Genomic DNA, 22579 nt, shown 5'->3' on the forward strand with positions numbered 1-22579 from the left:
AAAATAATATGAAAATAGCCCACTGCATTGGTTATAACAGTTAGTATTGTAACATTAGATTGGCTTAGCCAGTTCTCCTGGGAAGACAGGCTGTATTGTGAGTGTTTCCGATAGAATACATTTATTTCTGCCAAAGAGAACCTAGGATAGTTTTGAACTATACTTTTTGATATGAGAAGTAATATTTAAGAGAATCAAGTACCTCACATCTAGTAAAATACAGCAACGAAATAATAGATTGCAAATAACAATGATCGATGGTGAATTGAATGACATAATCTTGACTTAAAAGAAGAGAGTTGTTATCTTGGCTCCTTAGTTTGCTTTACTAGCAGAATTGGCCAACAAGAATGAGGAGAGAGCCATTAAATGATTAACAGCTATAGGCGTATATGCCCAGCAACATCCCCTTACCTCGAGTGTTGGAGTGCTTTCAAGCTAAATTAGTTTCAGGCTTAAGTTTTAAACAGTGAGCTAAAGTCACATGACAAGTCAAACAAGCTTAACAAACCATAAAAATAGATAATGATAATCATTACGATTCATCAGCTATATGATTAGATATATGTAGCTCTATTACATACATGTAGATGCAATTGTTATGCATATTGCAATGAGCGCTATTAAGGGATCGATCTTAACATAACCAATACAATCAGTGGCATTGTGAATCAACTTTATAAAGCATTGAATTTCTGTATGTAGCCAATGGCTTCTGGATGCGCAAACTTTCAACATTTGTCTCATTCACATCATAAAAAGACGACATCATCATTTGGATTACATAAAAGCTACTATTACATAAAAGCATCCGATCTGCGCCACCAAAGCAGACCATCTGCTTAATGTTGAAATCTCTGCTACAGTAAAATTGTATTTCATGTATGAAATTCATGCATATCATATTTGTTTAGAAGCAAAACAGTTTTTCGGCAAAAATTACATGAGGGCTAAAAACGTGATCCTGAAACTAATTGAACTAAGATTTATAGTTTTGTAAGAAAGAATTAGTCACAATAGATTATCTTATACAACCTACAAAATTCTCTCTAAAGAAATCATAATATATAATGCGTTGTCTTCGATTTGTTTAAAAAATTACTACTTGTACTGTTATCTTCTGCTATTTGCACACATTAATTAGCTAGTAATTGATCTACTCCAGAAGTTGGTTGTTTAACTAAGTGCAACTAAGGACAGTAGGCCTACTATTCATTAAATAATTTGCAGAATTTTCATTTCTATAACAATGAAAAAAGCAGTGAGACGGCAAAGTCATAATCTGGAACATTTCAGCATAAGGTCTATAATAGAAAATTAATATGAATATCTTGGACACATTACCTACCCTTTAAAGTTATGTTACTAAGTGGTACTAACACTCTCGCGCAGAGACTAAACGATAGGGCCTAAATACTCAAGTATTGGTTTTTAAGACAGAAATTATAGACTAAGATGTGCGCTGAAAACGCGTAGAAAACAAAGACGCAATCCATCGCATAATTCAAAGCAAACTTAAAGGTTCATCTACACTTTTTACAAAGCTTAAATTAGCAAAACACAAGAACACTAAAATTATTTATACCGTATGTGTTTACTTCACGTTTCTTGGCGCTACGCGTTCGCCTGGAACTTGATGATGATGATGAACTCTTTGTTGATAAAATAAAATATGATATACAACCATTAAACAAAAACCTATTTTTGCAGACAAAGAAGAAATGAAAGTGTACGGTCCGATCATAGTACTTGATGACCTGAATATATTGTAATATATAATATAGCAAAAAATAGACAATATTATATACAATTAAAATGGACGTGTTTATTTTGATTGTTCATGTTTGGCAGGGTTGACTGTTTGGCAAAATTTTCCACAATCAAGATTGTATTGAGTGATACTTTGATATACAATTGATACTCGCAGATACTGTTAACCTAAGCGTCAGATGCTTGGGTTAACAGTATCTGACCCAAGCGTCAGACGGCCCTAGACGCCGTAAGATGTTAGTGTTAGTGGATTTAACGCCTGACCAGGGCTATCATATTATCATGTTTTTGTTTTGTATGAGCGTGGCGAAAATCCTTGAGTGCGTGACCCGGCTAGCCCGTGGATCTAATAGCTCTTCTTTCATAATCTTGATAATTTCACACCGTATTCCTGGAGCCCTCAACTCGTAATATACAATTCTATTACATATTCGCATGGAACTTGCCTATTATAGACGAGTTAAAAAACACGTGTAAACCAAATTTTGCTTTATAATGTGTTGCTTAGCAGACTGGTATTGAAAGCATCCCTCAATTTCATTACATTTTGAAAGCTAACCGACATATGGTCACTAACAGACATTTTTACCGTATTTTTAGCAATGAAACAGTTTGCTGTGCATTAATAGTGAAATTTAAAAAAATTGTAGTAAAGCACAATTGACCAAAAGTGTTAAAAGCATTGTTAAATTTTAAATCAGCGACAGTTACGTTTTTTCATTAGACTTGCTAGCTAGCTTTCTCAGAGACCTTGAACTAGCCTACATTAGCCATTGAATCACATGGTTGGCGTGCCGATAAAAAATACATGCCCGGGTACTTAGTACCCAATCAAATGTGACAGGTCCGAAAACGCAAGAATGAGCAGACAACTTCGAATCCAATATAATCTCATCAAGCAAGCTGCTGGATTTTATATTTTTATTTCTCCCTAACATTTTATTTCTACTGAAGTGGAAATCAGCTTTGACTAGACATTCGAAAATAGGTTTTGAAAACAAGTTGTCTGAATTCTAATAAGCAAATAAATCTGCAAGCAAAGAATAGGCAGGTGGATGGGCAGGCAAAAATAGGCATATTGCTTGCTGGCAAGAACTTTGCTTGCAGTGGGAAAACTGCAAGCAATAGGCAGATAGTGAACTAATAAATTGACTTGTAATTAAGTGTGATGTTAAAATGAGTAACAAGTTACCACGCAGTTACATCTGCGAATCTATGAATATAAAAGATGTACGTGTACAGTATATAGCAACAAATATGCTAACAGATAACATTTTTGGGTTGGCATTCATTATTAACTTGAGTTAATTAAGTTAATTAAATATAGTTTGGTATAAATGCTAAACTTTTTTCCTTTTTCTCTCAAAGCATACCAAATTATGCATGGTTGTGTAGGTGAACAGCGTGTGCTAATCATATATGGTTTCTATAGAATTTGCATTCTTTCTGTCAATAAAATGTGTAAATTTAAAAAAAGCAAATTCTACTGCTGCGCACGATAAAATAAAAAAAATTAATTAAAAATAAATATTTCTCACAAATGTAACAAAATATACTAATGCGAGTTTTAAAGTCCTTAATCTTAAAACTACCCTTCTTTATCGGTGCAAGTTCTCTGCAAGAGTGTTTGGGTAATGCTTCACCACTGTTACCTAACGGATGACACTCAGGCTAAAGTAGGTGAATCCATCACACTACCTATTTAATTTTTTATATTGCATAATCTAAAGCCAGTACCTTTTTTTCTCCTCGGCATATATTCTTAGATACTTACATAATGGGAGTTCAAAAAATTGCTTACACTTTTCATCACCTTGATTAAAATTAACCAAATTAAAAAATGTTCATATTCAAAGTTATACAGTGATAGGAGTTTGTTAAAATTTATTGCACTTGTTTAATCAACCAGCAATTAAAATTAACATTTAATGTGCTTGTTTAACTTCCTTAATTTGAGTTGTAAAAGCGAGTGACATAATAGAATGTAAACATGTCAAATTTTTTTACTGAAGTATCAGTTTTCCGGTAATGAGTTTTACTGTCAACATCGGCATTGACACATCTTAAACAAATATTTGTAGGCATTGAAGTATTATATGACAATAAAAAGTAGATTTAATGTAGGCTATCTGTAAGCCAGTACAACAATTTTATTCATTCTATGTCAATCTATGTGTATAAAACAGTGTTTGTCATTCTTGAGTCCTGATATAGCGGTAAAGCAATAGAAATGAAAAATGTACTTTGCATGGGATTTGAACTCTGAACCTACAAATCTGCAGACAGGCATGCGAAACCATTAGGCCAAGCAGCCATATTGCTATACAATGGAATAATTGTGCACATTGTACTTATTACACCTGCCAACCTTTAATGCCGGTTAAAAACTCACGCCTCTGTTAGCTTGCTTACAGATTGACTTGCAACAAAATTCACATTACAGTTATTTGGTATTAAAAGGTTCACCATGTCTTACTCCGCTGTGTTATAGGTGCAAGATATGTGGAAATGTGATTACAAGCTCTTAAAAGCTCAAATACGAACAATTAAAAAAAACAGCCGTAGGTTGGAATCCCTTTATTTTGATGACATACTCAACTCGATGTAGTTATTGTTTTTGACACGAAATGAAAGGCCTATAAAAGGCTCACTTAAGCTTGCTTCTTGTAGCTTGCTTCTCATGTGAATTGAAAGACCCATAAATGCTCAATATAAAACTTCTCATAGCACTAGTTTATGACAACTACTTCGGTATCTACCGGAAAGCCTTTATCAAATATCGATGCTCGCTACTTTACAGTTTCGTCTCAGCTTGGTCTAATCATCTAGTGATAATCTGATCATGTGACTCATATTTCCCACCAAATGGCGCTAACAATTTCTGCAGCATTTTTTAACCATCACAGGTGACCAACAGGCTCCTCATGATTATCAGTGGATGATATGCACCCCCTAAAGCTAAGGTTAAAAAGTTAAACTAATTTTTAGGCTAGGTTTTGAGATATCAGTGCTCAAAGTGACAACATTACAATGATAATGAAACAGACACGTAAAGACAATAGACATGGTTTTATTGAATGCATGAAGTTTATTTGTAAAAATATTTCGACGAAAAAGGTTGTATGAAAGTGTAAACAGAAGTGCATCGTGTTCAACTACATCACATTTGAGCCGTTTGAGAGGGATTCCAGCCTACGGCGTTTTCTAGATGGCTGCGATTAGTTGTTCGTTTTTGAACTTTTAAGAGCTTGTAATCAAATTTCCGCATACTTTGCACCTACTACACAGCAAAGTAAGACATGATGAATCTTTTGATACCGAATAGCTGTAATGTGAATTTTGTTGCAAGTAAACTTTTAAAGAACCTCGTTACGCGGAACATAACAAACATAACGTAATGTAACAAGCTGGCTTCAAACGGAGGACATGACTGTTATTATTGTAAGTTACTAGCTTGACTAGCTTAACTCTTTCACTCTTTCACTAAATTCGCTATTCTGGCCAAATTTATTTAAACCGATTTTCAAAAATTTGATATACCGCTACTATTTATACAATATCTCGAGAATCAATGCAGATATTGCTTTTCTGTAAAATACATCATATTCAAAACAAAATTTTCTACAAGATAGCTGTAAAATGAATCATCTGAATTCCACTCTCGCAAAATCACTGACGCTTCCTTTGCATTGAAAGAACGCGGTGAATTTCTTATTGCCAGGATGATTGCGATCTGGTTTTACCACTTTGAAAAATAATTAGAAATGGAACTGCTTAGCAAAAATATTGTCGATTGGTTGCACGTGATTGGCCGCAAGGTTATTTCATTGGAGACGAAATTTGATTGGTTTAGCTAATGCTAATGGCTTCATAATGAAAGAAAGTGAAACTCTATTGATTAGTCGATTCATAGGCTGACGGTCTGTATTTCTATTATCGCGATTACCGATAGGTCGGCGCACGGTAGCAGAAGAGTTAAGTTACTCAAACTAATTCAGTAACTATTTCATTACCCTACAATGCGGGGCATTTAATTAGTTTTTACTATAATAAGAGCCATGTCCAAAACCAAAGGTGAAGGATGGAAAAAGAGTTGCATCATGTGAGAGTCAAACCCGTTACAACAATCGCAAATAGCTTATGCGCTTGTTGTGACAAAATTCTGTTGATGCAAAACATAACTACTATCGATTATTTTAGTAAATATTAAACCAAGGTACAAGCGTTAGCTGGTGCCACAAACGCAGCAGCTATTTTAAATGTAAAACGAGTTATTTAATTTTACCAAAGCTGCAAATAGCTTGTCTTTTCTTAAAATTCTTTTAGTGCAGCTACTGTTTCTTACATGATAGACATGAATTTTTAAATCATTTAACCACCAACTCACCCCAGTTGCTATAAATCAAATAGTTGGGTGAGTGATAAGGGGCAAGCTGGTACAAGCAAGACAATCCATCAACAGAGAAATGATGAACTAGGACCGAAAATAGCGCAGGTGAGGTGTTAAATAACTTAATATTGCCCCTAATTACAAGCTGTACTTAAAACATTCTCATCCCAGTTCCAGATTAATGTTAATTGAGTACAGTTGATCATTATGCATAAAAATGTTATATAGTTTCCCCAAGTTACTACCAAAGTAAACAATGGGAATGAGCCAGTGCCTCACAAGCAGCTACTCACATCTATTTAAATTATATATTCATTAAAAAGAGTACCCTGGGAATACGAGACCCACCGTTTACACGCACTCGGTCATAGCCTAAAAGAGGAAAAGGCTTTTACCACATATGAGACATGGAGTAAATTGCCAGCCCTGGCGAACTGCTAGCCAGTAACAAGCAGGTGTTATTGAGTTTATATGCTTTCATGTTTTATTAGCACCATAAAATGTGGAAATTGCATACATAGTATTCTTGCATAGACATCTCCACGCAGGATATATCAAACTGTACAGAAAAATTGAGTTTAAAAATGCGTCTCTTTGCAAAGTAATTCCTTCCGATGACACGAGTTAAGTTTGGCTTGGACATTGATAAATACCTATTTGAAACAATCAATATAAAAAGGAAATCTGTAACCAAATTTGTTACATACTGTACAATTATTATAAATAATTTAATAGCTAAATGTACACAAAAAAGTAAAGAAATGGAGTCCAGGCAAACATTTATTCAAGCCTGTTTAAACATCTCTCTCACAGCACTGGAAATGTAATACAAAAAGGTCTGCCCTACTCAGTCAGTTGTGTGTGATGCAAGAAGTGCAGGGATAATAGGCAGAAAATGATTACTAATATGTTATATGATTCATTTGTAGAGCTTGAAGCGAAACTTTTCAACGTTACACCAGCATTAATGATGGCGAGAGGATATTTTTTTCTTTCGACTGCAGTAGTCGTCTTTTCTTGCAGCGATGAATAACCTATAAAAAGCATACCATCCCAATGATTAGACACGTAACATCATTCCATCATTTGCAATAAATCTGCAAGTAAGCTCATTGCTTTCCCTTTTATTACCAGACCCGGCAGGCTTTATTTTTATGGCCCACGTCTCACTGTCTGGCTAGAAGATTTTTTACAAAAGGTCAAAGGCTCGCAAGTGTTAAATCTCGCACTCCGAACTCAAGATGCCCCTTGACAAACAATACGGCAATCTGACAGGCACACTTCATCTCTCTCATTAGCTCATTCAGAGAAGAATAGACCAAGCTTCTCCGCAGCTTGGAAATTGCATTTCTGTGGCCATTAACACGTAATTAACCTCTCCTTATCACAATATCATCAAGCGTGATGACCAAATATAATCATGGCTGGGAGAAACTTGAATCCACAAACTCTCTCTCGAGAGAGCAGTAGAAAGAAAGAGATAGCTGTGTGACTAATAGGTAATTAGCCTGTGAAACTAAAGATGGCTTTCATCACCGAATAGCCAGAAGTCATAACAACTGTGCAAGATTTAATTATGAAGGAAAATTAATATAGACATGATATCACCAGCTGCCTTCATTTTTGGTAGCATTCTTGCTTTATATTGCGAGTGCTGCCATGCCTGTCGAATGAAAGTTCAAGCGTTTACTGTTTCGTAAAAGACAATATCTACCTTCTGCTTGTTAATATTATTGTCAACCTAGCTAATCGGGTTAATGGTGAAATGCATGGAGTTTTTATTCAATAAACATACAGAAACCCTGTGAAACGGGGTGGGCGCCGACACGCCCAAGGCAAATCATTTATTTTGGTTTTGTGTCTTAGCCTAAAATACGAGGCAACAAAAAGACAAGTTTTTCACACACTTTTGTTAACTCTCCTTATAGATAATGGCTGGGGTACATGACACTATCGTAAAATAATACGAGTTTTGAATTGAACACTTTCCACTGGGCATCAAAAGAAAGACATCCACACAGCCTGATTTGCTTTTGTCGGCATCAGCTAGTGAAATAAAGTTAAGGCTAAATCAAATCAAAATCCAAGTTGAACTTTTTGTTCTCAAACCATCTATTTTTGTTAGTTTAAATTTTTTAGGTATAATCTGAACAAGGTTTGTAAAGCATGCTTTTAAATTATAGTTTCTATACTAGTTATTATTTTATTACATATTAGATAAGATCACAAGTCTTTCTGTTCATTTTCACGACTTGAGAAAGTTGATAAAGTCTGGAATTTGGTTCAATGACACAAAAAATATTATTCAAACCATAATCTGTAATCTGGTCTGCTGCTGTTAATGCAATAAATATTTGTGCTGTCAGTTAATCTTTAAGACTTAATGTTTTTTTAAAGGTTGACTTGCAACAAAGTTCACATTACCGTTATTTGATATGAAAAGATTCACCATGTCTTACTCTGTTGTGTTGTAGGTGCAGAATATGTGGAAAGGTGATTACAAGCTCTTAAAAGCTAAAAAAACGAAAAGCCGCAGTAGATTGGAATCTCTTTATTTCGATGACGTAACCACGAAATTTGGTTATCATCTTGTCACGTATATTCTCACGTGAATTGAAAGGCCAATACAAAGCTCAATATAAAACTTATCGTAGTACTAGTTTATGACAAACACTTCGGGTTTTACCGAAGACCCCGTATCAATTTTGTTGCAAGTCAACCTTTAAAGATGAGCAGAAAGTTTTAGTAGATTCCTCAGAAAATACCAGTATTTTTTGATCATTTGAGATTGTTTTTGATGTTTGAGATTATCTGACTGCCAGAATGTTTCAAGATAAAAATGGAGAAAACTTCATCATTGCAGTTAAAATTCTCAAAAGAAAAATACGTGTCAAAATGATGTCACCAGTTGTACGGCTGCCTGGCTCTCTCGCTATTGATATCGGCTTTTACATTTAAGCTGCAGCGTTTTATGTCTCTATTTTGTCAGTCTATTTGACGAAGTGCAACTATTGGCATCGTAATTGCACTTTCATTTAAATCTGAGCATTTTAACTGCATTCAAATTTTGTCGATTTTAATCTTGAAGCATTCTGACAATCAGATCATCTCAAACATCAAAAATAATGGCAAATGATAGGAAAATACTGATACTTTCTGATAAAATCTATCAAAATTTTGTGTAAGTTAATCTTCAAATACAGATGCTTCATTGCTATCATAATTGGTTGTTGTAACATACAAAATAGCTAGCAGGTAACCTTGACACTTGGTTATTACAATTACATATCTAACCTGCTGTCTGTCGCGAATTTTTTGGCATCTGTAGACCATTGTTATGCCTCCTGAGTTGCGTTGGAGGTGTCCGTACCCAAACATATGGAGCGTTGGCTGTAGGAGTTATCCTCCTTGTTGAAGTGGATGAGTATTGCCTCATCGACAGTCTGTCAACTGTTAAACGGTAGACAAGTTGTATTAGCCCACCACAATTATCCTAGATAAGTGATGGAAGATTATAATTGTTGTCATTGACAGAGTGTGGCCAGCCCTTCCCACCGATGACTGCTTGAGAAGACTGACATACCACAATTCATCGCAGCGCAGTGTCTTCAAGTGCAGCTCAAATTGATATTCAAATCATCTTGCACCTATTTATTTTATTATATTATTATTATTATATTTTATATTTATGCACCATCAATAAACATGCCAATGCCTTCCTCAAACCAACCAATTTCCTCAAATATAAATGGTGCACAGCTGTGATATTGGATATAAACTCGCTCACCTAAGTATACCCAACACCCAACACAAAATGCAAACACGGATGAGATAAGTTTAATTGCGCTAAAGTTGTCAAACCTTCAGTAATTTATGTACTTTCAATCATTATTCAGAGAATATTCTAGAATGAGTCACATTGTTCTGGCCATAGGCTGGTGTAACTAAGGCTACATTTACGCCTCTGCAAATAAACTTGTAATGTTCCAAAACTTTTTTATGTTAAAACTTTCATATGTTAATGCAAATAATTATTCTCAAAAAAATAAACTTTACGACCCAAAAAAACTTACGATAAATATTTTAGGACTTAAACATCATTAACAATTTTTTATATGAAAATGTGTCAAAAATAAAATACAAAAACTAAACTTTTTAAAAAAAAGTTAAATAATTAATACATATAAAAAAGAGGTTTATAACCTCAGTTTTCATAAGCCAAAACGCTTAGTGATATTTAGGTTTGGAAATAGAGTAGGGAAAGAGAACCACAGCATAACTTGCTCTAGCTCAGAATATTTTTTATATAATCTAATATACTCTTTATGATTTATACATTGACTTACGTTTCACTTTTTTTTTTTTCAGCCCTTAAATTTCATTCACGAAACTGAAACATTTTAACAAACTTCAAGCACGGTACAGTAGGTTGGAAACAAATTTGAGCGCGTAGTCAGCATTTGCTCAAATTTCACACCTCGTTTCAAAGCAGTCATTTGCTGAGATGATCATAAGTAGAGATTTATCTGTAGTTCAATTTGGTTCATGGCAGCAGTGCATTAGGTAGAACTAATTAAGCGTAAGCTAGAAAATTAAACTAAACAGCCGTGAGAGACTTAAACAGACAGAACATCTGAACAGATCTCAGTCATAAAGAGTTGATTAAAAATTGATCTATTTTTGTCCTTATAGACAATGAGAGTAATTTTATCTAATTTCAGCAGAAGTTATGGCCTTTTGTCTCATAACATCAACAACTTTATTTGATGTCTAGTCATAAAGGCAGCATTCTAGCAGGTATTTAGAAAAAAATTTTTGATTTTGCGCTTGCTATTCTTGGCCTGACATTGTTTTTTTGTTGTACAGGAATGCTATTTACACGATAAATGAGGTAAAGAGCTTTACACTAGCACTGTTTTTACAATGTCTGATCCAAAAGTTTACACAATGGAAAAACCCATTGCAAGGTTCGCTGACTATCATCTCCGGGAGTGTTGTAACAAAATTTCGGGTTGCTGCGACGACTCGCTTGCCTGTGAGCCTACACTATTTTACCGTCTGTCAGTTGCTTCCAGCGATTTTCAACAATTTTTTCGATATGTCTAACCTATCGGACCAGCGTATTAAGTTAAAACTTACTATAAAAGATACCAGATTTTGCAGTGTAAAGTTGATTCAACGCGCCACAACAAGAGAGCTACACTGCATCAACGGCAACGGCTTGCAGCACTACATGGCAGCACGACAGAAGAGGTGAGATAAATGTATCGGCAGCCAAGGGAAGTACTTTTAACACATATGGCTGTTTTGAGTTATAACTCCATTACTGGAACTTTTGGACCAGACATGGTATATTTTAGGATAGGCAAACATGAAAATTGCTACATTATGGTGTGCATTTTAATTAAATGTGTTTTCCTATGAGCCAAAGCTTAACAAAGCTAGGTTTTGCCACTTTAGATCTTTGCAATCATATATTATTAAGAAACCAGCTTAGCTTTGTCATGGCAGACAATAGTTCTAACATCAATCCTTCGTTTTTTTCGTGAAGTCACTTTATCGTTGTCGGCCATCTTTATAGACAATTTTATTGTTAAAAACACGAAGCTTCTGCAATGAATTTTTGAAAACGATGCTTTTGTTCGCAATTTTTTTATTATAGTATCAAAACAGCACCAAAGAGTACTATTACATAAAAAAAATCGATCATTTTCTACAAATATTAAGGCTTTTTAACGAGCGCATGTGCAAACGACTTGATGACGTTAAAAAAAATGATGGATAACACTATACATATAGAGAACTCTGGTTCAATGACTCAGCACATTTTGATCAATTTTAAAAGTTCAAGATTGCCCTGGTATGTAGTAACTAAAACAAGTTTTAACAAAAAGTGAATTGAATACAACTTCGTATAAACAACTCCGATCAGTAATTAGATTTTAACGAAACGCCAAAATTGTATTGAAAGAAGACGACTTCAAAACTTCACGCCCCTAAACTTTCTGTTGAGTCAACCGTTCCCTAAGGGAATATTTAACTAGTTATCAACTGCTAGTACTGACCTCTTCTGCTAGCTGTTACATCTAACTGCATTCTCATGTTATCCTTACGGCAAGAGCTACCAGAGGAATGTCTGTTATCTATCCCGTCCACAGTGCCACTTGATGTTGCTGAAAAAACAATACAATAACAATAGCATTCTGTGTAACCTTGCAACCTTCCTAATACTTAGCTCGTTAACTTTGGTATTTCTAACTATATCAGTCTAGCTTGTGTTTTTAGGCATGAGAAACCTTAGTTAATATTTGTACGGTTTGCCATGGTGACTGATGCTTCTGGAATGTGAGTGATATGCTGACATATGACATGATGCAATCAGATGCTTTGAGATAGCTCCTACTGAGTTTTTAAAACTTCCATGCAATCTTGATGTCAATATGCACGAACCCAACGGTTTACAAGATGCCATAGGCCACATATCAATTTAGTAAATGATTTCAAAAACTTCCATGCAAACTTGATACTAATATGCACCAACCAACTGTTGCATGAGATGCCATAAGCCACGTATCAGCCCAGGAAATGATTTCTTAAACTTGCATGCAAACTTGATGTCAATATGCATTATGCAGCAACTAATGGTCCACAAACTATGCCGCAAGCCACATATCAACTTAATGAACAAAACTGCTCTAGTCTCTAAGCACACAGATATGTGAAGCTTTTTAATATCTCCTATCATAGCCTCTCTAGTGCTTCCCTGTGGAATCACGGCTGTAGAAACAGATGAGTTAGCATTATATTTACCGCTCGGCAAGAGAAATAAAATGTTATGAGAAACCACAAGGGAATGTAGATTAAGTTATGATTGTAATGTCAAGAGCTAGTTTGTAGGCAAGGTTATCCATAAATCACAGTTGACAGCGTAAACGAGTATAAATATTGACAGGTCATTGCGTAGGAAATCTGAACAGCTTAATGAAGAAATCTATTAGCCTAATGCATCCTTAACTAATGCATCACAGTTCAGATACCAGCCGATTCTTGGTTCTTTCGATTTCCTTTGTCTTCATCTTACGCCGTAGATTTCCTTCAGTTGTATAAGAAGTAATTATTTACACTATTGCCATGGAACAGCTTGTATTTTACTCAGTCTTGGCATCGACATGATTAAATTCTAAGCTCTATCAAAAAGTTGCCAAGCAATGCGGTGCCAAGACAAAATGTCTCTTTATAAATATGGACAAGGTATTACTTGAATTCAAATTGATTTTCATTAATATAACCATTTTATGAATCAAGTATGACAAGTTTCAAGAAGGGTGTTGGCGGGTAAATTATTTTGGTTTGCAACAATCACCATTGATACATGGAATGTTACGGAGCACACCAGATTGTTGCACGACCGCGAGTTTGCCAGGGAAAAAATGAACTTGCGTTTGCCAGACATCTAGCGCATGAGGCAGCTGTGTTTACAAGCTCATGCAATTTCTTACTCAAAATGACAATCGAAAGACTGGATTTTGGCAACCAAAAGGAATCTAAAACTGATGTCACTAGAGTATTGAGGGAGAAAGCCAAGGCATATCGACCCGCAATCTTTTATCTCCACGGTAAGAATAGCTGTATGTCATCCATGCTTTTGACTTAATTTAATAGTGGCATTTGCCATGCTTAGATTTTCCGATTTAGTGGCAAAGTCATAGTTTTTTCTCTAACATCGAGCATTTTTGTAACACCTTCAAATAATACTAGTCACGTACGAAGAGATTAGAATATCTGTCTGGAGGTCTTTAGATATAGATGTCTGGATATAAATAGATGTCCGGAGGTTTTGACTTTGCCAAGCTAAACATAGTTCACCCAATATTCGTCAACCAAACAATGAATTCTTACATATAAAATAATAGGTGCTGCCTGGCTGGAAGGAGAGACCTCCATGACTCCCTGGTAACGGAATGAAGGACTCAAGCACCGTTGAGAACAACTTCTTTCGCGATGGATCCTTGCACGTGAGGACACGGCGTATGCCAAAATTTTTCAGTTTATGATTTTCTACCTCCAACGGCAAAGAGCAGCTGTCATAGTATTCTTTGGGAACCTAACAGAGAAACAACATAATAAATTCAAAAGCGAATGTACTACTTCGAAAGAGGTTAAAGCTGTACACGGGTAATATTGCAGGCGATTTTGTACTTCCAAAAGTCAGGAATCTCATTGGCAGCAAATATGAAAGAAAACAACAAGGGGAATGACAATATACATGTACATAAGTAGAATCTGTAACTACTAGATTAGGAGTGTCGCTACTGCTAGGCAGGTCTGAATCGTAGAAAAGGCATTTAAACGACGCTAAGATATATTAGCCTGCCGGATGATCCCTGCAACGAATAGTTAATGGAGAGAAGAGTAAACAAGATAATCCAGGGATCTCCCACAGCTATTAGTCGCACACTATTAATACCGTTAAATGCAGTCTGGTTAAGTCATTACAATATTGTCTCAGGCTCAGATATGTCAGCACCAAACTGTGAATGGTCACCTCGTTATAATTCAAATGCATTTGATGTCACTAGACAAGCAGGAGTGCGTGGGACTAATTCGTAATAAAACCAAACCCGGTCACTTCTTTTGCCTTCTTGTCAAATAAAAGTGATTTAATGACCAATGTTTGCCAAACTACCGAAATTAGCAGAAAGAGAAATTTGCAGTGAGAATGACAGAGCAGGCTTATGAAAACTGGTTGACAGAGAATGGAATCTACACCGGTGGTAATATTCACATTGGAAATGCTGCCAAACTACTTTACAAAATTTAGATTTCACCGGTTTTTATATCAGCAACTTTTTGTCTGCATTTCATTCAGTTCTAACATTGTAAAATTTCATTATTTTTGAAACCACGATAGAAAACAAAAAGCTAACTCACAGTAGATGTATATCCAATTTTTATAATTACTTGAAGTTAAATTTATGCGGGAACAAAATACAATTAGTAAATTATAAATGTGTAATTACAAAAAATGGTTGCGACTTAGATTTTTTTTAATGATTGTGAGAACTTTCTAAAATTACATAGAACAAGAGGGCTGCCAGCGGTTATTAAAGAAAAAATGGCGATGTGATCATTGACAGTTTGCACATATAATAGTATTTATTAATGACGCGATATTGTAGTACAATACCCCTTTCAAACAATGATAGAAAACAAATTTATTTTTTTATCTTACTACTCTCTTTATAAAATTATGCATTAAAATGCTAAAAATGTTTTTTAAATAAATTTGAAATTTTGCAAAAAGCATTATAAATTTCTGATTTTTAAAAAGATACGCTGTCCTTTTGAACTCATGATTGCAATCATAGGGTGCCTTATTTAATTGGATTTTATCATACGCTATTCTACTGGCCATGATGAGAGTGGATATGAATGTGTAATACACCATGAGGTCATGAAAGTGCTAAACATAAAGCGCTGCTACTAATCTACCAATACACCATACAGAGTAGAAACATTACCTATGCTATAAAACTAAGAAACTTAGGCCATGGTATAAAACGTAATGTAGTTTATATATGAGTGTAGAAGTATACCCTGTATATAATATAAAAGCCTTCAGAGGGATGAGTGAAGTTGCTATCCAAGGGACAGTGGAACTGTATCTCATCCTTCAATGCTAAGTGTATCTTGTGGTCATCATTGCTTTCTCTAAATCTGTCAAAAAAAGAACAAGTTGTGAACTACCTTGGATTATTAATACTCGTAGCAGAAGTCCTTATTTTCACAGTTGTTGTACACGTTGGAGTTGCATATGGCTGACAAATTAAAACATATAACTTGATTTTTCAACTTATTTTCACTCATATGATATAAAACAATTACATATGACCTCTGAAAATAGTTTGAAAATATCATTGCTAGCTCCTTTAATAATGTTTCACCTAATATCCGTCTTCTTGACAGAGATAGGTATTTTAAACGCTATATGTCAAACTATTTATTTAATTTTGTTTACTAACTGTTGCTTTTTTGTTTTATGATTTTTGTATGGCATAATTTGGAAACATTCCTGCTTGAAAGTATTGCCCATAAATATATATATTATTACATGCATTTGCATGATATAAAACCTGAATAGCTGTGCCACTGGCTATAAGTGTCTAGCTGAAGAAAATGTTAAAACTATTAGGTATCAGTGTCCTGAAATCTTTTGGTGTCTTGAATATTTCATATTTTTCTGCAAAAAAGAAACCAGGAGAACGCTAAGTTTTTTATCAGTGTAAATTACTTGAATATGACCATCACTCTTGTTTTCACTGTTTTCTATATTATTAATGAATAATCCAAATTTTTATTTTAACAAAAATATATAAAAAATTAAAGACTATATTTATAAATTGAATACATCAATAGCAAGTTAAGTAGAGTTACAATTAGGTTTCAAGAAAGCACCTGTGGAATACTGCCGCTCTACCACTACAATCAATCATTACAACATATGATGGTTTTGTTGTACATGTAACAGGTCGTCCAACAAATTCTCGAATTCTTATAAATTTAAACTTGTATGGAAAATATAAGCTGAAGCAGAATATTAACAAAAACAGGTTGGGTGCATTTTATCCAAAGAACAGCTTCTTATAAAAACAGTGCATGGTTGCTTTCATATCAAAAATCATTTCCTAGATACACACTCAAAAAAGGAAGATGGCACAAACAACTTTCTGGTTAACCTCTGGAAATCATTACCGAACTATTCAAGAAAAATGGAAGCAATTTTGTTTCCCAGTTTCCCAGTATCTAAACGTGTCAACTGTCTCGCGGTTATTACTCTTCTATTCAGTCTGGGAGTGTCTGGGTAAGTCTAACTTTTAATAAATTGGTGAGCTGGAAAGATGATATCTTCATTGAGCTAAAAGGTGTTAATTTAATTTAGTTTCTGACACCTAGTATGAGTTGCCGTGCTCAGCCAGCATGCCGTGACAATCAAGTGAAGTGACGTAGATCACTAATCACTTGAGTGGTAAAAGAGGAAGTCACTCAAGACGCGGTTTGATCTTGAAAAATCATGGCATGTGCTGTGAAGGATAACAATTAGACTAAAGGCTAGTTTTTGACAACGTATGGGATGCGCTTTGGAGGATAAGGGTTAGGTTGAAAGCCAACCTTTGACAACTCCTTGCATGTGCTTTGAAAGATCACAGCTAGGCTAAGACGCTAGCCTTTGACAATATATGGCATGTGCTTTGGAGGATAACAGTTCAGTTAAAAGCTAACTTTTAACAATGCATGCCATGTGCTTTGGATGATAACAGCTCAGTTAAAAGCTAACTTTTGACAATACATGCCATGTGCTTTGGAGGATAACAGTTCAGTTAAAAGCTTACTTTTTGACATACGCAAGGACTGTGCTTTGGAGGATAATAGTGCCACTAAATGTCAGCCTTTGCTGTTATCTCTATGGAAAATGTAGAATGCTCAAACTAAGGTTACAATAATAATCGATTAACGTAAAGAAAAAAGAAAAAGATAAAAATAATGTAACAATATTCATAGAAAGATAGAAGCGTCAGATCTAGGTATTAGGTGTTTTCATTGTTCAGTTTCTTCATCCTTTAGTTTTCTGTGTCTAAGTTTAGAATGGCTGACATTTCATCAAGTTTTCCTTGAATGGGATCTGAGGGAAGGGTTGCCAATACAGATATACCGGTATCTGACATAAATATTGGTGAGTTGATAGCCTAATGAAGACTTCATTATAAACATTAGAGGCGTGATACTAGTGCAGCAGTGGTAGTAGACAAGTATTACAACGCTACCATCCTGTCGACAGCTTGTAAGATGTGGTTTGTCATTTAGAATATAGAGGGCTAGAAAGACTAGAGCCTCTGCATTCAAACCCTCGCATATCAGATTGATTATTGATAGAAGGACCTTTATCAAAGAGCAGGCAATATGCGTCTAGACCAACAAAGTGTTTCCTAAATCGAGGAAATGAAAAAGGATTAGAAAGACCAAAGAACTTTGACGTAGCTCATTCTGTTTAGGTTGTCTGCTGATCATTGACAATCTGAACAGACTTTTCGTTTCATCTAATTCACTAGTGAAGCGAACTCATTGTAGACACAGAGCTGTATTGATAAGCTATAACCATACCATGCTACTAGTTTATATATAGAGATCTCCTGAGACAAAAATCATTTTAGTTTCTAAGCGAGTTTAAAAGCATGCAACTGCAGGGCATACAAAAATCTAATGCGTGCTTTACGAAGCTGTCACTGCCAGAGAACAGACGAATCACAGTGCACACTCATCTCATTCATTAAAGATGAACTTACACATAACTTTAGTAGATTTTATCAGAAAGCATTGATACTTGTCTATCCGTCGCGATTGTTTTTGATGTTCGAGTTGATCTGACTGCCAGGATGTTTATAAATTAAAATGGACAAAACTTCATCACGGTTAAAACATTCATATCAAGCAAAAAATACGATTCTGACAACCATAGTTGCAAATGAATCAACAGAATAGAGAGGTATAACGCCTCAACTTGAATGCAATAGCCGATATTAACTACAGCAACGATAGTAACTAGTAACATCATTTCACACATATTTTTTATGAGCGTCTTAACCGAGATCAAGTTTTGCCTACTTTGTTATGTTTATCACTGTACTCACAGCTTTACTTAAAACAGTAATATCTCTCTGATTAAATTGATCTTTTTGTTAAAATATAAAATTTTTATATAAATTTAAGTTTAAGTGTTATATTACTTATAAAACTTATTATTGTTAAAATGATCAGATCATGAGAAATTGGGGTTATGACATCTATAGTTGTAAAATGACTGACAGAATAGAGAAACGCACCGCTGCAACCTAAATGCAATAGCCGATATTAACTACAGCAACTATAGCAACTAGTGATGTCATTTGGCATGTATCTTTCTTCTAATCGTTTCACCCTCGATCAAGTTTTATCAATTTTATTTGTTAAATATTCTGTCAGTCAGATCACTTCAAACATACAAAATAATTTCAAATGATAAAAAATACCGATACTCTCTGATAGTCTACTAAGATTTTGTGTAAGTACATCTTTAACAATAAAAGAGTGGAGCGAGGCAACCTTACTTAAGATATGTACATGCTATACATACATGCGTGCTCTAGTATCCGTATGCCTTCAATCACTGTTTCTATCCTTCGTTTTTTCATGACGTCATTCTATCGTTATCTGCCATCTTTACAGACAACTTTTATTGTTAAAAACACAAAACTTCTCCCATTAATTATTACAAACAATGCTTTTGTTTGAAAATTTTTTATTTTAGTATCAAAACAACACCGAAAAATATTATTATTCAAGAGAATGACGATCGTTTTCTACAAAGATGGCGGCTTTTTCGTGGACGAGCGCATGTGCAAACAGGGTAATGACGTCAAAAAAACCGATGGATTGTGCGGATGATGCGGCTTTTGAATTGTGTACATGTTAAGTCACTGCGCGGTAAGTGTAGCGGATTTACGTGAATGCTTTTTTAAAAAGATGGAAAATTCTACGCTAGAGTTCATAGAAGCGCGCTCTTGTCTCCTCAAATCAAAATAGTAATGATTGAAATGTGAAAAATGTTTAAAATTGAATAGCTTGCGTGGCATTTTCTTGGGTGCATCATTTGCAAGTGCCGTTTCCATTTTTGCGAGCATAAAACATTCAATAAAAATTTGCCACTAACAAAACTTTCTTGACTTGTCGGTGATTTTGCGCATGATGCAAACATGTGGGTTACCCGAGTCATGGAAACATAGTGAACAGGCAGACTTCCTTAATGTAGGTTCATATACGAGAGACTAAGGAGTCACTTCTAGCGTATATACTGCCACAATTTAGGTTCACATACGAGAGACTACAAGTCACTTCTAGCGTATATACTGCCACAATTTAGGTTCAAATACGAGAGACTACGAGTCACTTCTAGCGTATATACTGCCACAATGGGGATAATAGAGTCTACTAAGAAGCTATCCTTAATTTCATCTCTACGCGCGATTACTCTCCAGTTAACAACATAACACTTAAATTTGATACGTTTGAAAAGAGTGAAAAGTTTACAAAACTTTTCACTCAGTTTCTATTCAGTTATTGCACAATGACTGAGTGTATTTAGCTATTCAAGGCATGTTTTCTTGGCTCACAAAGCCAACGCTACATTCTCATCAAATGTGATTGTTAAATAGGAAAGTCATCAAAGGTTTCAGGGGCTAATTGCTCTAGATACAGCAGGGGTCAAAGATAATTGAGGTTTGAAATAATGTCAGGTGATGCACTCTATTCTAAATCAAACGCTATTAGGTAAATTAATCGGCTAGTATTATATATTAGATGCTAATTTCCTTTTTTAATCATGCCTCAGCTTTTTTAGAACTACAGCGTACAATCCTTTGGCCTGTATATTAATTAATCAGAATACAAGCTCACACATTTACAGATTATAAAATGTACATTTTATAAGTAAAAATAATCACCACTACTTATGCAAATGCAACCACCATAAAATCATGTATTTAATATGCCAAATGCGCTCTCATCACTGCATTAAAGAAGTTATCTAATGTAGCCTCGGAGTACAATAATTATAAGTGTCAGATTAAGGCTATTTAATCTCGCTTACAGGAAATCCATTACATATCATGGTAAGGTAATTATATTTCAAATAGTTATGGATGCTGAGAATTAAATGGCCCGCTGCTGCTGAAAGCGGACAAAAGATTAATTTTCATCTCTTGCTCTTGGTTCGGAACGTACTGAGATATGTAATTATTGACTCATTACCTCCATTCACTCACTCTAATTACACGTAAGAAAGCTAGCGATTGTAGTTGACCATACGGAATACACTGACACCAGAGTTGACATCCAGCTGATCTAATTGGACACCCACTATTGACAAGTACTCACAGGTGGAGTTTCTCATAGTCTCACTAGGACTATATGAATGACGGTTTTAAGTAATTGCTAAAATATATCTTTTTTAGATTATGAATACATTTTGATGCATTTCAGACTATAAACTAGCCTAAGGTCATTGGTGTTTAATCTCTTTTAAGACAAGCTTTTATTTCCACATTTAGGTCATATTTCAGTAGTGTAATATGTGATATATTTATCCTTATAGCTTATAATTCAGCTACTTCCACTTTTTCTGAAAATAAAAATTTTCAATATGTACCACAAAGCTCCACAGAATAAAAACAAAGTTCCAACTTTGTAGCACATAAAGCTAATAAATAAGATAATAATATATACTGTAAACAGTGTCACAATGTACTAAAGATGAGTGCTCAACAAAATTGAATCAATTTCAGCTATAAAATATTTCAATTTAATGAAAATTTTATTTAGTAATAAATGAAAAGAGACATTTAGTGTTAAATGGTTTTGAATACCAAAGTTTTATTTATCTTCCATTTAATTGAGATATAATGAAGGATGTAGCAAATCCGTCTTTTTGTATAAAACGCTAGCTTCTAGTCTATTGATAGCTTCGAACAAGAATCATGTCATGGCATTATGACTGATGGTTTCACACAGAGTTCAGTACTAGAATACATAACCTATGCATGACATGAAATTAAACCATTGGTCATGTCTCCAGAGATCTTAACACGTTGAGCAGTAATTTCACTTTTCTGTTTTAGCATAATCTCACTCTATGATGCCAATCATTCCAACAGCAATGTAGCCAAACTTTTATAAAAACAACCTACCAGCATTTGTTGATAGTCTATATTTAGCGCAGGTGTAACAACACGCTTACAATGACAAGTACATAGTAAATGCCTTGATCTTTTATATCCGCTTTCGTCTATTTACTATATTTTACTCACTTTAATTTAGTTTGTTTAAATTTTTTTAAATAGTGCAAAACATAGTAAAACCTCTCTTAAAATACTCATAGTTGAAATTTTCTGTAAACAACTAAATATGTGGTGATTAAATACTTACATCTCATTATATTTGTCCCAGTATATGTGTTTGGTGATCCTGCACTGTGCCAATCTCATCAGTGTTGATACTGACAGTAGGGTTATTACCCAACCCCACATTTTGAACAAGTTCTGTCCAATGTCAGATCTCAATGCTACCACTTGAACAATATTAGTGAGTAAACAGAGCCTCTACAGCTACCAGGTGTTTAACCATAAATGGTCTCTGAATGAAGAATATAGTCCGGTGTTTAGGTATTCAGTTTGTTGATGTGGCTCTGTTTTTTCAATGCTATAGCTTATAAATGAACGAAACTGTTTCAAAGTGAAGTGACAATAGGTTTGTCATAAATTCGACGTCTTGCCAACAACTGAAAAATATCAATACACACTTGCGTGAGCTTCTATTCTTGTAGGGCTTAAT

The 22579-nt window shown here is 34.7% G+C and overlaps 1 protein-coding gene across 1 annotated transcript; it reads right to left on the minus strand.

The window, feature by feature from the left end:
* Positions 1 to 6654: 6654 nt before the first annotated feature.
* Positions 6655 to 22512, minus strand: LOC137387814 (ephrin-4-like). Its single transcript, XM_068074324.1, has 6 exons — positions 22175 to 22512; positions 15757 to 15877; positions 14060 to 14264; positions 12226 to 12333; positions 9455 to 9610; positions 6655 to 7194 (listed from the first exon to the last, which is right to left on the minus strand). Exons 1-6 carry the CDS (start codon positions 22273 to 22275, stop codon positions 7004 to 7006), a joined length of 882 nt encoding a protein of 293 aa, XP_067930425.1. The 5' UTR covers positions 22276 to 22512; the 3' UTR covers positions 6655 to 7003.
* Positions 22513 to 22579: the final 67 nt, after the last annotated feature.

This window comes from Watersipora subatra, chromosome 2 (genome assembly GCF_963576615.1).
Source record: "Watersipora subatra chromosome 2, tzWatSuba1.1, whole genome shotgun sequence".
Taxonomy (NCBI): Eukaryota; Metazoa; Bryozoa; class Gymnolaemata; order Cheilostomatida; family Watersiporidae; genus Watersipora; species Watersipora subatra.

Excerpts from the sequence above, each read along its gene's own strand:
- LOC137387814 (XM_068074324.1), bottom strand. The coding sequence starts at position 22,275 with ATGTGGGGTTGGGTAATAACCCTACTGTCAGTATCAACACTGATGAGA. Across the intron at positions 14,265-15,756 it reads GCTTTTATATTATATACAGG|GTTCCCAAAGAATACTATGA; the intron begins GTATACTTCTAC and ends TTTCTCTGTTAG. Across the intron at positions 12,334-14,059 it reads CAGCACCTATTATTTTATAT|CAACATCAAGTGGCACTGTG; the intron begins GTAAGAATTCAT and ends TTGTTTTTTCAG.